The 20,281-nt window shown below is 55.6% G+C and overlaps 2 protein-coding genes across 5 annotated transcripts; one reads left to right on the top strand and one right to left on the bottom strand.

Annotated features, from left to right (window-relative positions):
* Window positions 1-461: 461 nt before the first annotated feature.
* On the bottom strand, window positions 462-8,294 carry LOC101071992 (A disintegrin and metalloproteinase with thrombospondin motifs 8). Of its 4 annotated transcripts, none has more exons than XM_029843655.1 (9): window positions 7,215-8,294; window positions 6,468-6,707; window positions 4,686-4,818; window positions 4,439-4,606; window positions 3,652-3,944; window positions 2,909-3,095; window positions 2,605-2,777; window positions 2,342-2,520; window positions 462-2,245 (listed from the first exon to the last, which is right to left on the bottom strand). In XM_029843655.1, exons 1-9 carry the CDS (start codon window positions 7,905-7,907, stop codon window positions 1,498-1,500), a joined length of 2,814 nt encoding a protein of 937 aa, XP_029699515.1. In that variant the 5' UTR covers window positions 7,908-8,294; the 3' UTR covers window positions 462-1,497. The 4 variants fall into 4 exon arrangements, with proteins under 4 accessions (XP_029699515.1, XP_029699517.1, XP_029699516.1 ...); XM_029843657.1 differs by having other exon boundaries at window positions 2,342-2,517; window positions 7,215-8,235; XM_029843656.1 differs by having other exon boundaries at window positions 462-2,242; window positions 7,215-8,230.
* A 517-nt stretch (window positions 8,295-8,811) lies between these two features.
* Window positions 8,812-16,333, top strand: LOC101072208 (A disintegrin and metalloproteinase with thrombospondin motifs 15). Its single transcript, XM_003977020.3, has 8 exons — window positions 8,812-9,953; window positions 11,064-11,196; window positions 12,109-12,276; window positions 12,993-13,276; window positions 13,362-13,539; window positions 14,145-14,320; window positions 14,394-14,569; window positions 14,676-16,333. The coding sequence occupies exons 1-8, from the start codon at window positions 9,057-9,059 to the stop codon at window positions 15,433-15,435; spliced, it is 2,772 nt and encodes a 923-aa protein (XP_003977069.2). The 5' UTR covers window positions 8,812-9,056; the 3' UTR covers window positions 15,436-16,333.
* Window positions 16,334-20,281: the final 3,948 nt, after the last annotated feature.

The following is a 20,281-nucleotide window of genomic DNA, read 5'->3' as shown; positions in this document are numbered from 1 at the left end:
AAATGTAGATTCTAACCATTCTTTACCTTGCATTGGCCTCTCAACCATTATTGTCAGGACATCCACAAACACGGGGAGGACTGATGGAAGCAGACCACTCAGGCTTGTGCATCATATTGTGGGCCTATCTGTACATAAAAACATCTCCTCGGCCCACTCAGCTGTGAATAATCCTCCCCGCTGAGTGTGTTATTATAGGTTGTCTGTTAAAGACGTCTCAGCAGAGAATTTATTCCAGTATGGGAGCAATAAAACCCGCTTCACTCTGCATTTAAAAAGCTGGCAAACGCCCTAAAAGAATTCCACTTGTCTGGCCTTCATTGGTGGGTTTTTTTAATGGCCCGCGGTGCTCGTAAAACATGCGATGGACAAATATGGAAAACCTGAACGTTTGTCTGAACCGGCTGCTCGCAGTATCGCTGCCGTTGCCCCCGACCCACCAAAGTACAGACGATAAAGGATCAGGATTTGACATATATGTGTTTATTTGACCTTTCGTATAGACAAAATCTCAATGACAGCAGCCGTGATAATTACACGTCCAATGTAAAAATCTTTACAAAAATAAATAGCTAAAAAGGAAGCTGCAATTATAAAATAGTATGGTCCTTCACTGAAGGGATATCGGCCCGATGCTCTTTAGTTTTACAACAAATCAACGACAGGAATGAGGAAATCAAATATACACATCTGTGAAGTCTGGAAGTGAATAAAATTAATGGGCGTCTTTCATATACAAGAGATAATATAGTCCATCACTTAATAATAACACCTCCCCCCTCCATCAAAATGGTGCGTTCCAGTATCGCAACGCAGCTGAGACTCTGCTAATCCACCGGGTGGGGGGGAATTCACGGTTGTGGGGTTCCTGGAAATTATTGCGGCTAATTCCGTTAACGCAGCAGCTAACTCCCATAAAATCTACTCGTCTAGTTAGCTTTGACACGCTACAGTAGCCCTGACTACTGCCAGATGTAGCAAGAATGCTAGCGCCGAAAGTAAAACGGGGCGTAAAATATCGGGAATCAATCACACAAACTCATCTGGTCGACCAGTAAACATCTCGACGGGGCCCCGGTGGATCAGTTCGGTTTAGTTTATATGCTGCAGCCACGATTTAACGCAATTACAGCTAAATCCGAGTTTCCATGACGACACACAAGAGCTTATTTGGGTTGTGTTGGAGTATTGCGGCGCAGGTAAATGATCTCGTTGTGGCTAAATTAAAAGACTTTAGCCAGAAAGGTGGGAAAAGATTAGTTTTAGACGCGGGGCTAGCAGATAGCACATGTACATCCTGAGGTAGATCACCATTATTTTAAATCTCAATAGTGGTTGTCCAACGTCACCTGATGGTGGCAGCATATTTGGGTGAATTACGGACGGACCGCGAGACCATTGGCTCGCCGTCGGGGTCACCGTGGCGTTTCCGGGCCCGATGGATAATCCATCGCCGTCGAAACCGACTGGACGTAAAGTTCCCCGCACAGGCGTTCCTCATAAGCACTCGTTGTTGTGGCATTCCGTGGAGACCGGCTGGGGTTTTTTGTTGGGGTCGCACTTCTCCGGCTCGACGGTCTTCCCCGTGTAGTCTATGCAGAAGACGCTCCGATGGCGTTCCCCGTGGCCACAAGTTCGCGAGCAGGCCGACCACGGCCCCATCTGCCATATGGGGCAGGGCAGGTCGCCGCAGGCCTTGATGTCCGTGGGCTTCAAACCTCTGTCGCAATGGCTGGAGGAGAACCCCGCGCTGTCCTTGCATTCCACGTTCCTCCTGGACCAGCCGGATCCACAGCTCTTGGAACACTCGGACCACTCCCCCAGCACCCAATCGGGCACGCCGAACGGGTGGATCACGTGGAGCGACGGCGACGGGGCCTTCTGCTCCTTGGACTTGCTGAAGGTCACGTCTCTGGGGATGAAAAAGGTGTACTTGACTTTGGCGGGGATGACGTCGCCGGCGGTGGTCAGCAGCTGGATGGTGATGGCCTCCTTCAGCTGCCTGAAGCTCTGGATCCTCTCCAGGGTGGTGGAGGAGCCGCTGTACTTTAGCACCGCCCCCAGGACGGGAATGTCCTGCTCCACGGTGGAGATGGAGTAGTTCCCGTTGAGGATGTAGCTGCCGCCCTCTCTCTTGATGGCCAGGTAGTTCCCGTCGTGTTTGAGGCCGCGGTGACTCCGCTGTTTGATGTCGATGTTCGTGGCTCCGACGGGGATGGTGATGATGTCGCTGTAGCCGTAACTGCTGGGGAGAACGAGAGAGCGGTGAGACGGTAGCGACCCCAACGCTAACGCTAGCTACAGGAGGCGGAGAAGGTCGTCCGCGGCTGGTCGCTCGTACATTTCTTTGTTGTACAGGCCGGTGATCTTCCTGCAGCTCATCCCGCTGCCCCCACACTCCCCGCACTTGTCCACCCGTATGTTGGACCCGATCACCTTGTCGCAGCCCGCCTTCACGCACTGGCCCTGGACGCACACCGACGTGGTGTCGGGGCCACAGGTCGTCCCGTCGATCACCTGCTGGAGCAGGAAAGGCGGTCTGATCGGTAAAACTCGTTCACTCGGGACGGGTTCGCCTCCGTTGCCCGACTCGGGAAGCGTTACCTTGGACTCAAACACCTTGAACTCGCTGCTGCCTCTGGCTCTGCAGAAGAGTTTGCATCTGTCTCTGGGAGAGACGCCGGCGTACTTGGGGATCCACTCCTTCATGTGTCCGTTGTGGTCCAGGTAGTTGGGGCTGTTGTACTTCTCGCACTGCTCCTCCCTGAAACTCTTGGCTGGGGAAGAAACCAAAGGTTTGAAGTTGGCTATTCATCATTTTCCGACGCCAGCATTGGCCACTAGGGGGCGTCGTGTGCTCGAGAGATGATCTGTTAGTCGGGCGTGATCAGAGAAGAAGAAAACTCACCGCTGTGGTCGGGGCAGGCCTGCGTGTTGCAGGACTGGTACTGAACCCTCTGACCCTCGCAGTACTTGCCTCCGTTCCGAGGCTCGGGGTCGGTGCACTCCCTGTAGGAGAACTCCACCCCTCCCCCGCACGTCCTGGAGCACCGCCGCCAGGGTCCCCACAGGCTCCAGCCGCCGTCCACAACCACCTGCAGCGAACCAGCGAGGAGGGAAGAGGCAGGAAAAAACAGAGCGGAGCAGTCGGTCAGAGCTCGGTGCCAAAGGCAAACTCAGCTGTGCAGCCGAAACCACAGTCTGGGCTCGTTGGGTTTGAGGCCGCCGCCTGCTGGCACGCCGCGGCTTCAGGCTAAATCCGTGTTGAAGTTCGGCACGCGCCCGCTGTCTGCCCCTGCCCACATTCCTGCCACATGTGTCACTCACTGCTGCTGGAAGCTGCCGTGCTTTAGCCCTCAGACCCAAATTGAAAACGCGTGCTGCCCGTGAACGTGGGTGTCCCTTCCAGAGGGTTTAATGAATTTGGCTAAGCTAACGTCCCGACGGCGGAGCGTCTGGGTCCATAAACACGTGCGGAGAGGATATTAAGGCGGGCAAGCTAAACTGAAACGCGGAGATTTATAAACGCTCCTCGAGGAAATATAAAAATGGCCGGATTTAGCTTGGATTTAGCTTAGAGGAGCGCCACCACAGGTTAACCTATTAGCCGCTTTAACAGCTTTAACATCTGCAGCTCTGGTTCTCTCTTACCAGCGGCTGCATCACCTCCTGGGTCGGCGTGCACGCCCCGTGGAGGCAGGTCCTGTTGGGGCCACAGGGGGTGCCGTCAGCCCAGGGTAGGCTCCCGTTCCTGGTGAGGCACTGATGCGTTCCGTCCTCCTGGCACCACAACTGGCCGCACGCGTCGTTGTCGGAGTTGTTGGGACAGTGGAGGAAATCCTCCCCAAAGACCTGCTGGCACTGCTGGTCCAGGCTGTACGTGGCCCCCGGCAGCTCCCTGGGGAGGGACATGGTGTTGTCCGGGACGTCCAGCAGACAGTCTCCTGTGGACACGGTTAGCATGGTCAGAAACGAGGAGGCTGGTTTGTTATCTCGCGGCTAACGCTGCAGCGCTAACTCTGATTCCTCCCTTCAGCCTTAGTTTCAGTCAACAACGGTGACGTCAGCCGCTCGAAATGAGCGCGCACGTGACCTCCTGTGGAGGCCTCTTCCAGCTGATAGAGAACACATTTCACCGACAGGCTGTTGGGGGGGGGAGACAGGAAGGAGTCCGCGCGTGACTCAGTGGAAAGAGAAGGTTCATCCTCCGTCGAGCCGGGATACAAACAATGAGACGCAAAACACGACACGAGGAGAGGAGCCCCGGGGCGAGAGCGGCCATCCCCACAACCCCTAATTTAAGGGGCGTGGCTTGCTGGGGCAGGAAACGCCACAGTGGGAGGAATAAGAGTGTTTTATTCACCCCTGACTCTGAATCAGCTCTAATAACAGTGTGGAGCCGTGGCAGGCGGCCATGTTGACCCCGAATATTTCCTACCGTGTCCGTTGTCAAAGAACTCTGTGACGTAGAGGGCGCTACAGGGAGACCAGGGCGCGGTCTTGTTGAGGCTGACCAGCACAGGGGCCATCAGGAAGTGGCCACCCAGGTCCCCAAACAGCCTCTGGCAGGTCTTGGAGTCGTCGTGAGGCATGCTCAACACGTGTCCTGAACCAAAGGAGGAGTCGTTAGCCTCCACGTCGCACTTGATTCATGCTAATGTGGTGATAGCATCCTTCGCCCTCACCGAGCTCGTGCGCAGCCGTGAAGGCGGCCTGCAGGCCGTTGTCCTCGATGACGGAACAGCTCCTCTTGGGGTCGCACATCGTCCCCACGTCGGCGACGCCCAGCGTGTCGCAGCTCTTCTGCCCGCAGATGTCCTGCAACACACCGCGGGAAACAGTGAGAGAGCCGCGCTGACGTTAGCGTGACGCTGATGCGAGGTGCAAAAAGCTGACGAGTCCTTTTTATTTTTTTTTTATTGAAGGCAGCGACGGCAGATGTGCGCAACCACCGAAACGTGACCGCTTTTATTTTCACGCAAGAGGGCTCATAAAATGCGTGTTTACCCGAAGGGCTCATGGTTTCAATCAGCTCTCGAGGAGAAACTGTTTACTTGGAGGAGCTGCAGAGTTTATTAATTCACTTAGACCCTAATGGAGGCATGGACCAGGATGAGGACGTCGCCTGGCCGCCAGCTGCATCCCATAAACACTCAGCTGAGACAGTTTTTCATCCCGTTGCTGGAAACTCACGACTGAAACGGGTCTAAAGCTAGCGCAAGGATGCTACATGTCCCGTGTGGCGGCTGCAGCACAAGTAAAGGGTCACGCTAAGATTCTAGGACAAATGCTAGCCTAGCTGTAGCTGGGTAACTATGACGCTAGCAGCCCCCGCCTGGTGTAACAACCTCTCGGATGTTCCGTCACCAACTTTCCCCGCGACGGTCTGCAGCCACGCGAACATTAGAACGCTCGGTGGCTTCAACGCCGCCGGCGGCGGCGGCGAGTAAACACGGCGGCGTGCTCCAAAGAGTAAATATAGAAGTTTGGCGGCCAGCTGGAGGGAATGTTGCACGCATGATGAAACTTCCCGCCTATTTCTGTCCACTCGTTGGGATGACGTTAGCTCGGTGTCTCCGTTATGTTAGCATGCAGCGGTGGGGGAGCGGTCATCGGGGCTGCGGCCTCGCTGCATCTGGACCCGCCCCACCCGCCGCCACAGAGCGGCGTGACGCCTGCACGCCTTGTGGCGGCGTGCAGAGCTGCAGCTGCAGACGCTCCCGCAGAAATGCAGCAGTTTCCACTACAGAGCTGCAGGGTTGAATTTCACAACAGTAGCGGCGGCGGCGGCGGCTTACATTCTTAACCCCGCTCTCGCCGCACGCTGACCGTCTGACAGCGCTGGGGCTGATTTGTGGCCGCTGTAAAGTCAGCTCATCCGTGAGGAGCCTTCCGTCCTCTGAGCATCAAAGCGGAGAAGGAAAAACAAAGCGGCCGTGTGGCGGAGACGGTTTCCACCGTCGGACGCCGCCTCGACCGCCGTGACCCGACCGCTAAGTCGCGCACGCTTGGCTCAGCAGCAGATCTGGGGTCAGATCATCCAGGAATGTGGGACAAATAGGACGTTTGGTGAGTTGAAGCGCTGATAACCGCTTTAAAAGAACAAACCCGCCTGATTAAAGGGGCTAATTTATGGCCCGTTGCCGTGGTTATTTTAGTTCGTCTGGCCTCTCGGGGGGGACTTTGGCGAGCGGACTGATTTAGAGTCACCCGAGACTCGCGAAGTTTGTTTATCGGTCAGGAGAAATCTTTAAAAATCTGGTCCCGAGCTCTGCTAGCTAACACAGGCGACCGCTAAACAGCCTCTGAAGGAGCTTCAGCCTGATTGGTTGGAATTCTGAGGCCTTTTTCCTTCTGATTTTAACCTGAACGTTTTGCTGCCATCTGCTCGGTGACCTTTGACCCTTGAGCGGTTTGGCGTGGTGCTCGGCGGCGGCGCCGCTGCACGTTAGCGCGCGGCGGCTCACCTCTCTGGTGAAGAGCATGGCCGTGTCGTAGTGCTCCGGGTGCCTCTGGCTCGGGGAGTTGAAGAGCTGCTGCCAGGAGCAGAAGTTCCTCAGGGCCACGCCGCCGTTGCTGGAGACCTCCGGCCCGACCTCCTCGTCCTCCACCACCAGCATCTTCACCAGAACCAGGTTCACCGAGTTCTTGATGCTGGGGTGCTTGTACAGTTGGGCGGCCATGGACATGAGGGTCAGGATGTAGTGCTGAGGGAGAGGAGAAACAGATCCGGTTAGAGGTGGATTCTGAGGATTCTGAGGATTGAGGCGGTTCCGGATCACGCTGGCCTGTTCTAAAGCAGATCTGTTCCTGGTGTGACCCGTCTGGGTGGTTCTGGGAGGCTCTGAACCAGACAGAACTTTCCTGTTTTACGTCATGTTTCTGAGATAATGCTGTACGGAACAGACTAAACACGGGCCGAGCCTGGTGGAGCCAAATGGTGAGCAAGTTCTGAGGAATGCTGCAGCATTTTGCACCTTTCTACTGTCTGGTCTCCTCCTCGGAACCAGCCGACACCGGCGGCATTTTTCACCTTTCTACTGTCTGGTCTCCTCCTCGGAACCAGCCGACACCGGCGGGGAACCCAACGCGTTTTATGGGGGGAATAAAGGAAAAAGGCCGCTGACGTCGGCGGTATTTTTATCTTATCTGCCACGTTAAACCTGCTGAGGTGGGCCTCGGGCGCGTGCGCAGGAAAGAACGAGCTGTCTGACCTTTATTTCATCTCCATAGAAGTGGGTCATGCTGGGGTCCGCCACCACCAGCGTCTCGATGAACCTGGGCGCGGAGACGAAGCGCCTCCTGCGCGCCTCCCTCCGCGCGCCGCCGCCGCCGCCGCCGCGGCCGCGCGTCACGCTCCCCCCGCGGCGCCTCTCAGCCGCCGCCCGGTCGAACAGGATGGGGACGCGGTGGCTCCTGGAGAAGGTTCTCCTCTTGATGACGTGCAGCTGCTCCGCGGGGTCTGGCCGCGGCGCGCCGCGTACTTTGGGCTCGATCAGATACTCTGTCCCCCCCGTGATGAAGGAGCCGTGGATGCCGGAGCAGAGGCTGACGGAGACCAACGAGTCCTGCTCCTCATCCACGGTCCCCGAGTAGAAGCAGCCCCTGAGCTGCTCCGCGCTCTCCTCAGTCCGGTTCACGGAACTCCGCGGAACCGCAGCACCTGAGGCGCGGAGGCGCTGGATGGAGAAGGAAGGCGCCAGGAAGCTGGTGTCCGGGACCAGGTTCAGGGTCATGTCCTTCCCGAAGGCGCTGAGGAGGAAGCTCGGCTGCTCCTCGCTCCGCTTCCAGAGGCGCCCGCCGCCGCCTTTGCGCGTCCGCACAGGTAGAACATCCTCAGAGTCGAACGGGGCGCAGAGAGCCGCGTCCGTGACGCACAGCAGCAGGACGAGCTGCCAGGAACGCATCTTCAACTCGCTCTCAAATCGGCTCAAACTGGTTCCCAGTCTCGGTCCTAAAGTCCCCTTGTGTCGTACCAGTCTCCAACCCCGCTACAGTCTGGACACATCGGGGGTATTTATACTCTCTGCTCGTCCCTGGACACGAGGGAGTTTATTTTTGATACCCTCGGCTGCTGGAAACTCTCCTCCCACTCGCACTTCAGCAGATACTGGCGGATAAAGCGGATCCAATGAGGGCGGGCGACACTCCCCCCTTCTGAAATAAACCCGCTCCTATTATTAACCCAGCGGCGGCAGGACATCGACACCCCCCACCCCCACCCTCGCCCCCACACAATGGAACAAAAGTGCAGGGGGTGACCGTCACCGTGAACTCTGACAAGTATCAATCACATCTTTGTTTGGATCCTTTGTTTATTAGCAATAATAATGATAATAACAATATGATTATTATTATTATTATTATTATTATTATTATTATTATTATTATGTCATGTTTTTAAAGTGAAGTTTGTTTCCTGCTTTGTTTAGAGAAAACACCGAATATCTTGTTATAAACTTAAACTCTTCTTTTCTGACGTGAAGAATCGCGGTTGCAGTTCTACTTTCCCGCCGACAGGTGGCGGAAAAACACCACAGACGTGTTTGTGGTGTGACCCGCGGCCGCCGGCAGAGGGCGCCGCGCGGCCACATTTCCACATTTCCACGCTTTTGTTCAGGATAAAAATGCTTTTCGCGAGTTTTTCTGCCCTTTTTGTTTCTCTTTAACAGTCAAATTCGTAGTGTTACTGTTTTGTTGACGCGCGTGCGTGAATTTGAAGCTAAACTTTCATATTCGAATTGACACCCTTCTGTTGCTCTGCTCTGGGCGGGGGGGGGGGGGGCGCTAATGCCCCCTCACACCCGCCGCGCAGCAACAATAATATTTGGAAAGTTACAAGTGGCCGCGCGCACACGCGCCGCGACGCGTGACCAATGGGCGCGCTCTCTCTCCCCGCACGGGTTTCACCTGACACTCCCGGTTTAAAGCTCCGCGCCTGCGGGGGCTGCGGGTCAGAGCGGAGAAGGTGCAACATGGGAGAGAAACTGGGGGGGCAACTTTTCTGAGGACGCTCCGTGCGCGCCGCGTGCCCGCAGACCCGCAGACCCGCAGAGATGGTTCCGCTCGTCGGCGCCCTGCTGATCCTCACAAAGTTGCTGCTGTGTTGCGGACCGGTGCGGTGCCTGGAGGTGGATTTCTGCAGCCCGCAGCGGGCCGACGAGCATCCGCAGGGGCGCGCGGAGCAGGCGGGGGATGGGGGGGTCGTCTTCAAACTCCGAGCCTTCACGCGGGATTTGTACCTGCGCCTCACGCCGGATTCTGGCTTCCTCGCGCCGCCTGAGAGCCGCGCCGCCGCCTCCGCCGCCTCCGACCTGCGCGACTGCTTCTACTCCGGCGACGTGAACGCGGATCCGGACTCCTTCGCGGCGCTCAGCCTGTGCGGGGGTCTCAGCGGGGGGTTCTCCTACGACGGCATGGAATACTTCATCAGCCCGGGCGGCAGCGCGCGCGCCGCGCCCGGAGACCCCGCGGAGAGGACGCACGTCATCAGCCGCCGAGGACGCGTCGACCCGGGCGGCAGCGCGACCCGCCGGTGCGGCGTCGCGCCCGGCGGCAACTTCAGCGCCTCCCTGGAGAGGTACCGACACCTGAGCGAGACGGTTCTGGGGGTGGCGGGCAGGTCCAGGAGGTTCGCCTCCATCCCCAGGTTCGTGGAGGTCCTGGTGGTGGCCGACGAGTCCATGGCCAGCGCTCACGGGGAGGACCTGCAGCACTACCTGCTGACCCTCATGTCGGTGGTGGCCCGGCTCTACAAGCACCCCAGCATCCTGAACCCCATCAGCGTGGTGGTGGTGGGCGTCATGGTGCTGGGGGGGGCCGACAAGGGGCCCAAGGTCTCCAGCAACGCCGCGCTGACGCTGCGCAACTTCTGCTCCTGGCAGAAGAAGCTGAACAAGCACAGCGACAAGCACCCGGACTACTGGGACACGGCCGTCCTGTTCACCAAGCAGGTAGGGGGGGGGGCAGGGGGGGCAGGGGCACCTGGGCCAAAGACCGGGGCCTCGGGGGATCAGGAGGGCCTCCAGAGACCCTGACAAAGAGTTTTAAAGTTTAGAGGAACATGGAAAACATCTCAGTTTGGGGGGGGTGGGGGTTCGCATCAGGTCATGTTATGATTCTAACGTCCTGGTCCTCCAATTCGAGGCTTCAACCAGAACATCTGAAAACAGGTCCAATGTGCATCACCATCACGATAGCCGTGTCGGCTGCTAGCGTTAGCATCAGAGCCCGTTTGACGCCAGTTTTCCCAGTTTCTCCGACCGGGACTTCAGGAAAAGCAAATCCCAGCGACCAAGAGCTGGCTCCACGTCTCGCTGGTCTTCATCCACTTTGAGCTGTAAAGCTAATCAAAGCTAGTCCCGCGAGGCCGCCGGCCGGCCGGCTCTGCTTTCCATTAGCTCCCCTCGCCTCTGTGGTGCAGCAACACGCTAAAAGCCCCCAGTTCAAGGTCAGCGCTGATTGTCTTATTTACACCGAGGGTAATGATTCGTGGGAACGCCGCCGGTCCGCGCGGGACATCCTGAGCGCAGCTGTGGCGATGGGAAAACCGCGAGTGCTAACGGTGGAGGGCGTCCACGGAATGTCAGAGGACTTGGACAAGTTCCTCCTCTGCACTCGTGTGGAATTCTGACGTAAGAGCGAGGACGGTTCCAGGAATCTTTCCTCCGATGAGTCACGGCGGTCCACCTGGCTGCAGCCGAGCTAGCAGGGAGGATGGTCGCGCTTAGCGTTTCGCTAATAATGAGCGTTGCCGAGCAATTCCTGTGCTTATCATCTTATTTCAGAGCCCTAGCGTGTTGACTAATTCGCAATAATCGTGGAAAACGTAAACATCGAGCTAAACTTTAACATCTGCGCGTTAGCATGCCCGGAGCTTTAGCGGTAAGGACCTGTTCCCTCGTGTCGGTCTCTTTACCTAAACAACAAGAGGAAGTCCGCGGTGGGTCGCTCGGTATATTTGAAGAAGTAGCAACAATAAGCAAAGCGGAGTCCCATGTGCTTCGGCTTAGCCTGTTCCCGCTAAAGGTCAAGGTCAAACTTCAACCCTCACGTGTCCCCAGGATCTGTGTGGAGCCACCACCTGCGATACTCTGGGGATGGCGGACGTGGGCACCATGTGCGACCCCAAGAGGAGCTGCTCCGTCATTGAGGACGACGGTTTGCCCACAGCGTTCACGGCCGCCCACGAGCTCGGTAAGGAAGCGCGCTAACAGCTCACATGAGCTTCGCGCTAAGGCTCGCGTAGATCCCACGGCTAATGATTTCTACAGGTTTTACGCACGTGTACGTGCAAGCTAACGGGGTTGCTATCCAACGTCTCACGCTGAGCTAAAAGTACAAGGCTGCGGTTTTAGCGGTTTTAAGTCCGAACACTTGGACTTAATTGCACACACCTGATGTTCTGTTTACAAATTAGCATCCTAATTACGGGAACAATCAAAACTAGCATCTGTAGCATCTGGTCTCTGGGCAAAGGGGGAGATTTGGCACGGTTTCAACAATGCAGATGCGGAACCAACTAGCCAGCGCTAAAAAAGAGACATGGAAGTTTTTTATATGGTTAGACTATCCTAACCTTTCTATGTGATGCTAACATATAGCATATTATGGGTTGCTTAAGCTTTGTGTCATGGGGCAGTGATAGTTCCTGAGAATACGCTAACCCTAGCTCCTCGCTAAAATGCCAATTTCTACGCATTTTTCCCACTCCCTCTTTACGAAATGAAATTAAAAAAAGCTAGCGGAGCACGTGCGCGCATTGCTAAGACAACCCTCAAAAACACCAGTTAAAAACGCCGTGGTTCAGGGGGCTTTAAAATAACAGCAGGCCCCGGGAGAGCTCTCGGTTTACGTACGTTAAGTAATTACTTCTCATGATCCAATATGTTTAAACCCAACTAGACCCCCCCCCCCACCAGAACCCCCCCCACGAGATGATTTCCTTGGAACTGAATTCCCTGTTGCTCCAGAACGTTCCCATACGATGACATCAGCTCCAAATCCCAGCGGAGGTGGCGTTGCCCTCAAACACGCGCTGTTTCCCCGTTCGCTAATATTAGCATAGCGTCGGAATCTTGGGTGACCTCATGGCCTCGTCCCCCTCAGGACACGTCTTCAACATGCCCCACGACAACGTGAAGGCGTGCGAGGAGGTCTTCGGGAAGCTGAAGGACAACCACATGATGTCGCCCACCCTGATCCAGATCGACAGGAGCCGGCCCTGGTCCGTGTGTAGCGCCGCCATCATCACCGAGTTCCTGGACAGGGGTCACGGTCCGTAAACACTTCCTGGATTTGTCTCATCTGGTAGCAATCTCACTTTTAGCTAAAGGGTTAATTTTAGCTTCACCTTGAATGTGGTTAAGCGTTATTAACCAATTTCAGGAATTTACGTAATTTGGTTCGTCTTTGGGTCCAGGACTTGTTCTGTGGTAGCTTTAAGGTAAGCTAGCGTATATGAGACGCTTTGATCTGACATCAAAGTGTTTCTAATGGAAACATATAAAAGGAGATGATTCTGCGGAGGTTTCACGTCTGGAGCTCATAGTTTCAAACAGCGTTAGCGAGGTTAGCGGAGGAGCCGAGGAGGATCCGAAACCGTCTTTTCAGTCCAGTTCACTGTAAACAGACGGAGTCTCTGGTTCCAAACAGCACTTAAAATGGGACGTTTTTATGGGGACAAACTTCTGGATCGGATCTTTCTTCTCTTTTTTTCGCTGATAAACTCGGTGACACAAAGTCCTCGAGAGGAGCCGATACTCAATCTCTTTGGCAGCTTAGCTGGACCTAGCAGGAAAAAGCTAGTTATAAAGCTAGCTAGTAAAGCTAGTAAGATAAAGATCACTTTCTTAGCAGAGAAAGCTGAAACGAGGAAAGACTACCAGTGGGACCAGTATCAGGAACCGGGAAGTACCAGAGCTAGCTTATGTCAACCGTAATGACCAATGAAAAGTCCCCCTGGACTGACCTTTGACCTTTGACCTCTGCAGGGGAGTGTCTGCTGGACCCGCCCCAGAAGCAGCTCTCTCTGCCCAACAACCTGCCCGGGTTCAGCTACAACCTGCACCGCCAGTGCCAGCTGGCCTTCGGGCCCGGCTCCAAGCCCTGCCCCTTCATGCAGCCCTGCTCCAAGCTGTGGTGTACTGGGAAGGCCCAGGGCCAACTGGTCTGCCAGACCAGACACTTTCCCTGGGCGGACGGCACCGGCTGCGGGGACGGCAGGGTCTGCCACCGAGGATCCTGCACTGCCAAGAACAGCACCGCCCAGGCTAAGGTGAGATAGTGCCCCACATCCCTGTCCAGTCCTCCCAGTTTCACCACTGTCTGATGCCCTTGGGTTCTGTTTTACCCTGATCCAGGTGAACGGGCGCTGGGGGGCCTGGAGTCCGTACGCCGGTTGTTCGCGGAGCTGTGGTGGAGGAGTTGAGCTAGCCAAGAGGGAGTGCAACAGCCCCACGCCTGAGAACGGAGGCAAATACTGCTACGGCCTCCGTGTCAAATACCGCTCCTGCAACCTCAACCCCTGTCCGGACGCAGGTGCGCTAGCCTGGGCAACCGCTAACGTAGCTCCTCCCCATCGTGACTAGCAAATGAGGCAAAACCCGTAAATCCAGATACTTCTGGGCAACGGGGAGGTTTCTCGAGGCTCGTTTGGCGGATTCATCTGCTCTTTCAAACAGTTTGCAGTTTATTAGCTGACTCGCTTCCAAACAACAAGAGCTAGCAAAGCCCGGCCAAGATAGCGTGCGTCTGCCAAGCACGTGGGAGGGGCCCTCGCCCTAAAGACCGGTTGTACCGATTAAAGCGAAAAGTGATGCAAAACACGCTGGAATTGGAACCAAGTGTACAAGCTAGCCAAGAGCCAACAAGCTATCTGACCATTTGGCCACGGTCTTAATCTAATATGAGGTACGGAAAAGTCAGCCAGGGAATGTTTGCAGCGACCTCCGGGGTTAGCATTAGCTTTATTAGTTGGCTGGCTGCTGTGGCTCAACCAGAGCTGGTTCTTGTTCACCTCAGGGGAGGAACTGTGCTGTTCTTGAGGACACCGGAGAACACGTAGCGATTCGGAATACCCTAAACACGATCGCCAAATATTGCGTTACCCAACGTCGGCGTTTTGGGTTTTTTTTTATCTCCAGGTAAGAGCTTCCGGGAGCAGCAGTGTGAGGAGTTCAACGGCATGAACCTGAACACCAACAGGCTCGGCTCCTCTGTCGTCTGGGTCCCCAAATACTCCGGAATATCCCACAAGGACCAGTGCAAGCTAATCTGCCGCGCCAACGGGACCGGATACTTCTACGTCCTCGCTCCGAAGGTAAGAGCCCCACCGGCTAAATGTAGCGACGCAACACAGAGGCAGAAAGTCAAAGGCGTGTCCGACCTTGCAGGTGGTGGACGGGACGCCGTGCTCCCCCGACACGCCCTCCGTGTGCGTCCAGGGGAAGTGCATCAAGGCGGGATGCGAAGGCAAGCTGAACTCCAGGAAGAAGTTTGACAAGTGCGGCGTTTGTGGCGGGAACAACCAGGGCTGCACGAAGGTCTCCGGAATGTTCACCAAACCCATGTGAGTATCCGACACCTTCCGGCGGCGTGGGGGCTAGCCTGGCCTGGCCTAGCCTGGCCTGGCCTAGCGTGGTCGTGGTCGTGACGCTCCTCTTCTCGCCTTTCAGTCACGGCTACAACTTCGTGGTGACGCTGCCCGTCGGCGCCGCCAACATCGACGTCCGCCAGCGCGGCTACCAGGGAATGATGAGCGACGAGAACTACCTGGCGGTGAGGAACCGGCACGGCGAGTACATCCTGAACGGCAACTACGTGGTGTCGGCCGCCGAGCGAGACCTGCTGGTGAGGGGCAGCCTAGTCCGCTACAGCGGGACCTCCTCCTCCGTGGAGACCCTCCAGGCCGTCATGCCCTTGAAGGAGCCTTTGACCGTGGAGGTTCTGTCCGTCGGGAAGATGACGCCTCCGAGGGTCCGCTACACCTTCTACGTCTCCAAGGAGAGCAAGGAGGAGAAGGTGCTAAGGAAGGAGGAGAGGAGCCACAACAGGATCCTGGAGGGCGGCAACAAGGTGGAGCCGAAGATGGGGAAGAGGCCGGTCAGCCGCTGGGTGGCGGGAGGCTGGGAGTCGTGCACGGTCACGTGCGGGAGCGGCCTCCAGAGGCGGCCGGTGCTGTGCCAGAGCGCCGACAAGCGCGCCGCCATGGACTGCGACAGCGCCGAGAGGCCCCAGTCAGAGAGGGCATGTGGAGATCCGTGTCCCATGTGGACCATCGGGACCTGGTCCCACTGCTCCAAGTCCTGTGGGCGGGGCTTCAAAAGGCGGCAGGTGCGCTGCGAGACAGGAAAAGGTGTGAATCTGCCCAGAGAGCACTGCTCCTGGAAGAGGAAGCCTCAGGAGCTGGACCTGTGTTACCTGAGGACATGCTAGGCCAGGGGAGACACCAGGACCAGTATCTGACCAGAACCTGCCGCCCGAGGCCAGAACATACCTGGGTTTGTCCCGTGGTCAGACTACCTCCGCCGTGGCCGTCGGGCAACGTACGAGCAGCAACAGAATCCCGGAGCAGAAGGGAGAGAACTCGGAAGAGGTCGAAGCTCCGCGGATGCTAAACTGCTAAACTGTGAATCCGAGTACTGTAGCGGACCCGTCTCAGTTATATCCTTCCAAGATCACATGTATCCGATTTACTTGATCCAGTTTTTATTAACAGCGACCAAAAAAATCTGAGAGGATTTTTTTTTTATACAACTAGCTTAGCGCAGATGTTTACGTCTTCTATATCCTGAATGTTGGTTGTTTGTTTGTCCAACGTCGCCCAAGAGGTCAAACCATTAGCACAAAGTCTGTTAGCTTAGCAGCTGCAGTGGAGTCTCCTTGTCCTCATGCTAAGCCTGTTAGCTTAGCTCTCATTTGTCTATGATTGTGTTGCTAATCACAACAACAGTAGGTACAGACGGTTTCAGTAATCTAGATAATACATTAGCACAGAAATCACATGATACTTGATCCCAGGCTTGCTAGCATGGTGGTTGTTGAGTCAAGTAGCAACAAGCTAGCTGTAGCCTGGACACCTGTTTTTGCTAACGACATCTTGTTTTATGTTGAGGTTGTTTATACCTTCCTAACCTCTGCTAGCCTGAATGAAACTCTGTTAGCATCCAGCTAACTGTGGAGCACAAACACATCAGGTCTGTGTTTTTCCTGTCGGTTCTGGTTCTGAGGGTCCAGTTCCACCCCCTGAAGCTGCTGTTGTAGAGTCCGGACCACGTTCCCGCCTGTATACTATGTATACATTCATGTATGGAATAAAGTATATGCTGATCCAGCTCGTCTCCGGTTCTTCTCCTGGGACCCGACACGCATCCGTCCGCTCCGGTCTTGCTGATTCAGGCAGATCCGGCGGTCCCGCCGTTGCCGTGGCAACGCCTCCGTTAATCCAGGGCTCGCCCCCTAAACCCGCCCTATTGTAGGACGGACAACCCGACGGCACGGATGAGTTGGCTAGTTGGGAACGTTTGTTGCTAACGCCTCAGGTAGCGGTCCGATAAAGGTGGCTAACGAATGAATCGGGCCGCAGGTCTCCGTGACAACAAACATCTGGAAATGTTTGTGGCAAGTCCAGATTGGCCAAAGTGGGCGGGGCTACGGGCAGGTTCGGTGTCGACTGTGGCGAGGAGGCGGTCCGAGACCTTCCGAGGGATCCGGGATTCTGTTCGACCATTAAAACGGGTCTGGGAATGAGATCAGCCATGACGTCTCTGTTCCACCGGCCGCCGCCCAGCCGACCCCCCCCCCCCCCCCCACCAGTAAACCAGCTCCACCATCCTGGGCCCTTCAGATGGACCCGGTGGCACCCTGAGCGGATCAGAGGACAGGAGAGGGGGTGGTCCTCTCCGTGGGGCCCCTGGCCCCCCTCTACCACCAGGGACCAGTCCCCCCCTTCACATGGGTTAATGTTTCCCAGTTCCTGGAAACCAGTGAGGCTCCCAGCTAGCCTCTCTGGGGGGGCGGAGTCACCGAACAGCTGATTTACTGGCTGCTGCCACATCGCTGCTAACCGCTAACACGCGTAGCTTTAGACTCCTGGATTATTGGGACTGTTGCGGTTAAACTCGCAGCCACATCGGTGGAATCTGACGAGAATCGGATCAGATTTATTACCGTTAGCATTAGCAGTTTAGCTCTGCCTGCTGTTTATAGCAACTCTTCCTAAAGGGGGCGGTCCGGAGACGTCTCCTCGTTTATCTCCTCGCACATTTACGTCGGGAGCAGCGGCGTAAATCAGCTAACAGGTCGCGGTTATGGTGCTAACCGTGAAGAATCCGTCGCTTCATGGTTTCCAAGAGCTACCAAGACTACCGGGAACCAGCGAGCAACCATCTAAAGCTCATAGTTGATGTGTGAGGTCAGAGGTCAACGTCAGAGCAGGACCGTGACCTCTGGTGGCTGCTTAAGCACATTTTAACCCAGGCGATGTCTCTGCTAGCAGACGTTAGCATGCGTTTCCCTCCCACACGGCGAAAAAAGAAAACATAACGAGGCTAAATGGGGGTATTTCCAGCGCCTACATAGATTTACGTTGCCGTGGAGACGCTGCAAAATAAGGGCTGGGCGAGGTTAGCCGCTGCGCTAATGTTTCAGCCGTCATCCTGTAATGAAAAACAGGAACGCTACACTAAAAAAAACAGCTTTTCACTGGCGCTTTCATGCTTCCCAGGGCAGAAACGACAGTTTCACGATTGAGTTCTGACCCGGAAAAACACACGTCCGAGGTTCTGGGAGGTTCTGGGAGGTTCCGTTGCTAGCTGATAACGGTCAAGCTCCCCGGGGAGCGGCGCCGACAGTGAGTGATTCAAAAGCTCGCCCTTTGTTGAAGAGACGGAGCTGCGGAGGAAGATCCCGGAGCAGATGCTAGCACGAGTTAGCGCAAAAGCTCCTTCACACCAATGTAGAACACTAACGTCCTCCTTGCTCAGCAATAATTAACACGCTAATCAAGCTCACATCTCATGTTCTTTCCTCCCTAAAACTCTATTGCTATTAAAAAGCTTGGCGCCTGCTATGCTAATGCTAACAGTACTAATCTACTGCATCAGTGGTTTGTCGTGCGTAGCATCTGTGAGCAGATCTGTCCAGGGGGTTCTGCTTACTCATTAGCATCTGTCGCCGCGGCCGTAATCGCAGGTTAGCGCTCGATTACGTAACGCTTTTGTGTCGTTTCACCTTTAGCCACGCGCCGTAAACGTGCCGCTATTTAATAGCACGCTAGGATGCTCGGAGCGGTAACGAGGTTCTACGGTGGTCGTCTCATGCTAGCCGCCGTCTGTTTCCAATGTGCTGTGTATGAACACGAGGAGGCTTCGTGTTTTTGGTCGTACGAGGTATCGGGTGTCAGAGCGGGAAGCGCTGATGTAACCCGCGCGGCGGCGGCGGCGTGGTGCGCGGAGATGTTCCGCTAGCACCTGAGATGGTTTTGGGCTCTGATGAGTCACTTCGTTTAATGACTTTAATAATTAAAACCACAGCGACGCTCAGCTGAGGCTAATCCGGGGTTATTGCTAACAGCTGTGACAACTTTTCCTGTAAGAGACACTGAACAACGGCGCGACTTTAGCAACGAGAGTCCTGCCGTCATCCTCCGACGGCTCCCTCTGACCAGAAAAGGGAAAAAAGAATCTAAGGAACTATGCTAACGGGGGGGGGGGGGGGGGGGGGGGGGGGGGCAAAAGTTCAAATGCTAAGAAAGGAATTTGTTTGGATTTGCTACAAAAACCCGGTGAAGGAGGAAAAAAAGCAGCGTTAGCATTAGCTCAGAGTGTTCAGCGCCGCCAGCTGGGATGAGCTGAGAGTGAGCTAGCGCGGTTCCTGTCGCCGTCGCGGCTACAGAAGTGACGTCCTAGCTTGGACCAATGCTACGGTTAGCATACACACTATTTCAATGAGAAATAAACCACCCTTCCATCAGCCGTCCCTTGTTCTGTCCCGTGTTGACGTTGCCGTGGTTACGGCCGTGGGCCGGTTCCTGGTCTCTGGAGAACCGGGACCACTTTGGTGGCTCGCCATCATCCGTGCCCCCAAACCGCCGACTCCAACACGCCTCGTTAGCCTCGTTAGCCTCGTTAGCGACGTCCCGCTACTTCAGCTTTGATGCCTAATTTGTTTACAGGCCTGATTGGATCCAGTTGATCCCTTTAATGAACTTTGGCGCGAGGAAGCGGGACGCCTCCGTTAGGCCACGCCCACCACCAGCTCCTCATAGTCCACACAGAGTCGTTTTACTTCCTCGATGACGCAGCGTGTGGCTAATGTTAGCCATAAAAAACGCAATATCTGATCCTGCTAGTTAAAGCAAATAGGAAACATTAGCATACTCGCAGCATTAGCGATCGGCTTTAGCTTCGGATTAGGGTATTTTCTGAAGGAACGTCGTGTTTGTAGCTAACAAGCTATGAAGGATGAGGGTGCCGTGAGGAGGCGGGGTTAAGTGATGTGGGCGTGGCCGAGCCCAGACGGCGTCTCACAAGGCGATGAGCGCTAGCGGTCAGCTAACATTTGCTGGGAGGAGCCCCCCACCGCAGGGCCGTAAAGAGCGCTAACGAAGTACCGACGGAGTTTTTTGTAAAACTTTATTGAGCATTTTTACGAGTCAATCGATCCTGTAAAGAGCTTTAAAGGCAGCTAATGTCGGCCGCGCTGCCGTCGACACCTCCGTGCTCCAGGTCCAGGACCTGCTCCGACTGGAACGTGGCCCCGGGGGGGAGGGCGGGCGACCTGACCCCCCCCGGGGCAACAACTTCCAGAGTAGAAGGAGGCTAGCGTTGACGTTGTGACGTCCATCAGTCATACGGCTGCTTGTAAAGTAGCGACTAGGACCAGGCCTGTGTGTGTGTGTGTGTGTGTGTGTGTTTGAGTGTGTGTGTGTGTGTGTGTGTGCGTGTGTGTGTGTGCGTGTGTGTGTGTGTGTGAGTTCTCGCTACACAATTGCACGCTAGTATTTGCATGCGCGGCAACACCTGGTCGACATTTGTTGTACAATCAGGCCTCACGTCCTGACTTAGCCTGCTGGGCTAGTAAACAGCAGGGGGGGTTAGCGGTTAGCTTTTACAGCCGCCACCTGCTCCTCGCGGGCGCGAGGCGGACCGCCCTGTTGTGATGTCATCGATGAGGGTGTCCTCGCGGAGGGGTCAAAGGTGACGTCCAAGTTTGGGATGATTTAATCCACAACGTCCTTTTAGCCGCAGCAGCGCTAGCGAACGGTCGGTATTTCGGGAAG

This window comes from Takifugu rubripes, chromosome 11, assembly GCF_901000725.2.
Source record: "Takifugu rubripes chromosome 11, fTakRub1.2, whole genome shotgun sequence".
NCBI classification, from domain to species: Eukaryota; Metazoa; Chordata; class Actinopteri; order Tetraodontiformes; family Tetraodontidae; genus Takifugu; species Takifugu rubripes.
The sequence above is the reverse complement of the archived record's forward strand: the minus strand, read 5'-3'. Positions and strand labels throughout refer to the sequence as shown.

Excerpts from the sequence above, each read along its gene's own strand:
- LOC101071992 (XM_029843655.1), bottom strand. The coding sequence starts at position 7,907 with ATGCGTTCCTGGCAGCTCGTCCTGCTGCTGTGCGTCACGGACGCGGCT. Across the intron at positions 2,521-2,604 it reads TCAAGGTGTTTGAGTCCAAG|CAGGTGATCGACGGGACGAC; the intron begins GTAACGCTTCCC and ends TTCCTGCTCCAG. Across the intron at positions 2,246-2,341 it reads GGCCTGTACAACAAAGAAAT|CAGTTACGGCTACAGCGACA; the intron begins GTACGAGCGACC and ends CGTTCTCCCCAG.
- LOC101072208 (XM_003977020.3), top strand. The coding sequence starts at position 9,057 with ATGGTTCCGCTCGTCGGCGCCCTGCTGATCCTCACAAAGTTGCTGCTG. Across the intron at positions 12,277-12,992 it reads GTTCCTGGACAGGGGTCACG|GGGAGTGTCTGCTGGACCCG; the intron begins GTCCGTAAACAC and ends TGACCTCTGCAG. Across the intron at positions 14,321-14,393 it reads TCTACGTCCTCGCTCCGAAG|GTGGTGGACGGGACGCCGTG; the intron begins GTAAGAGCCCCA and ends CCGACCTTGCAG.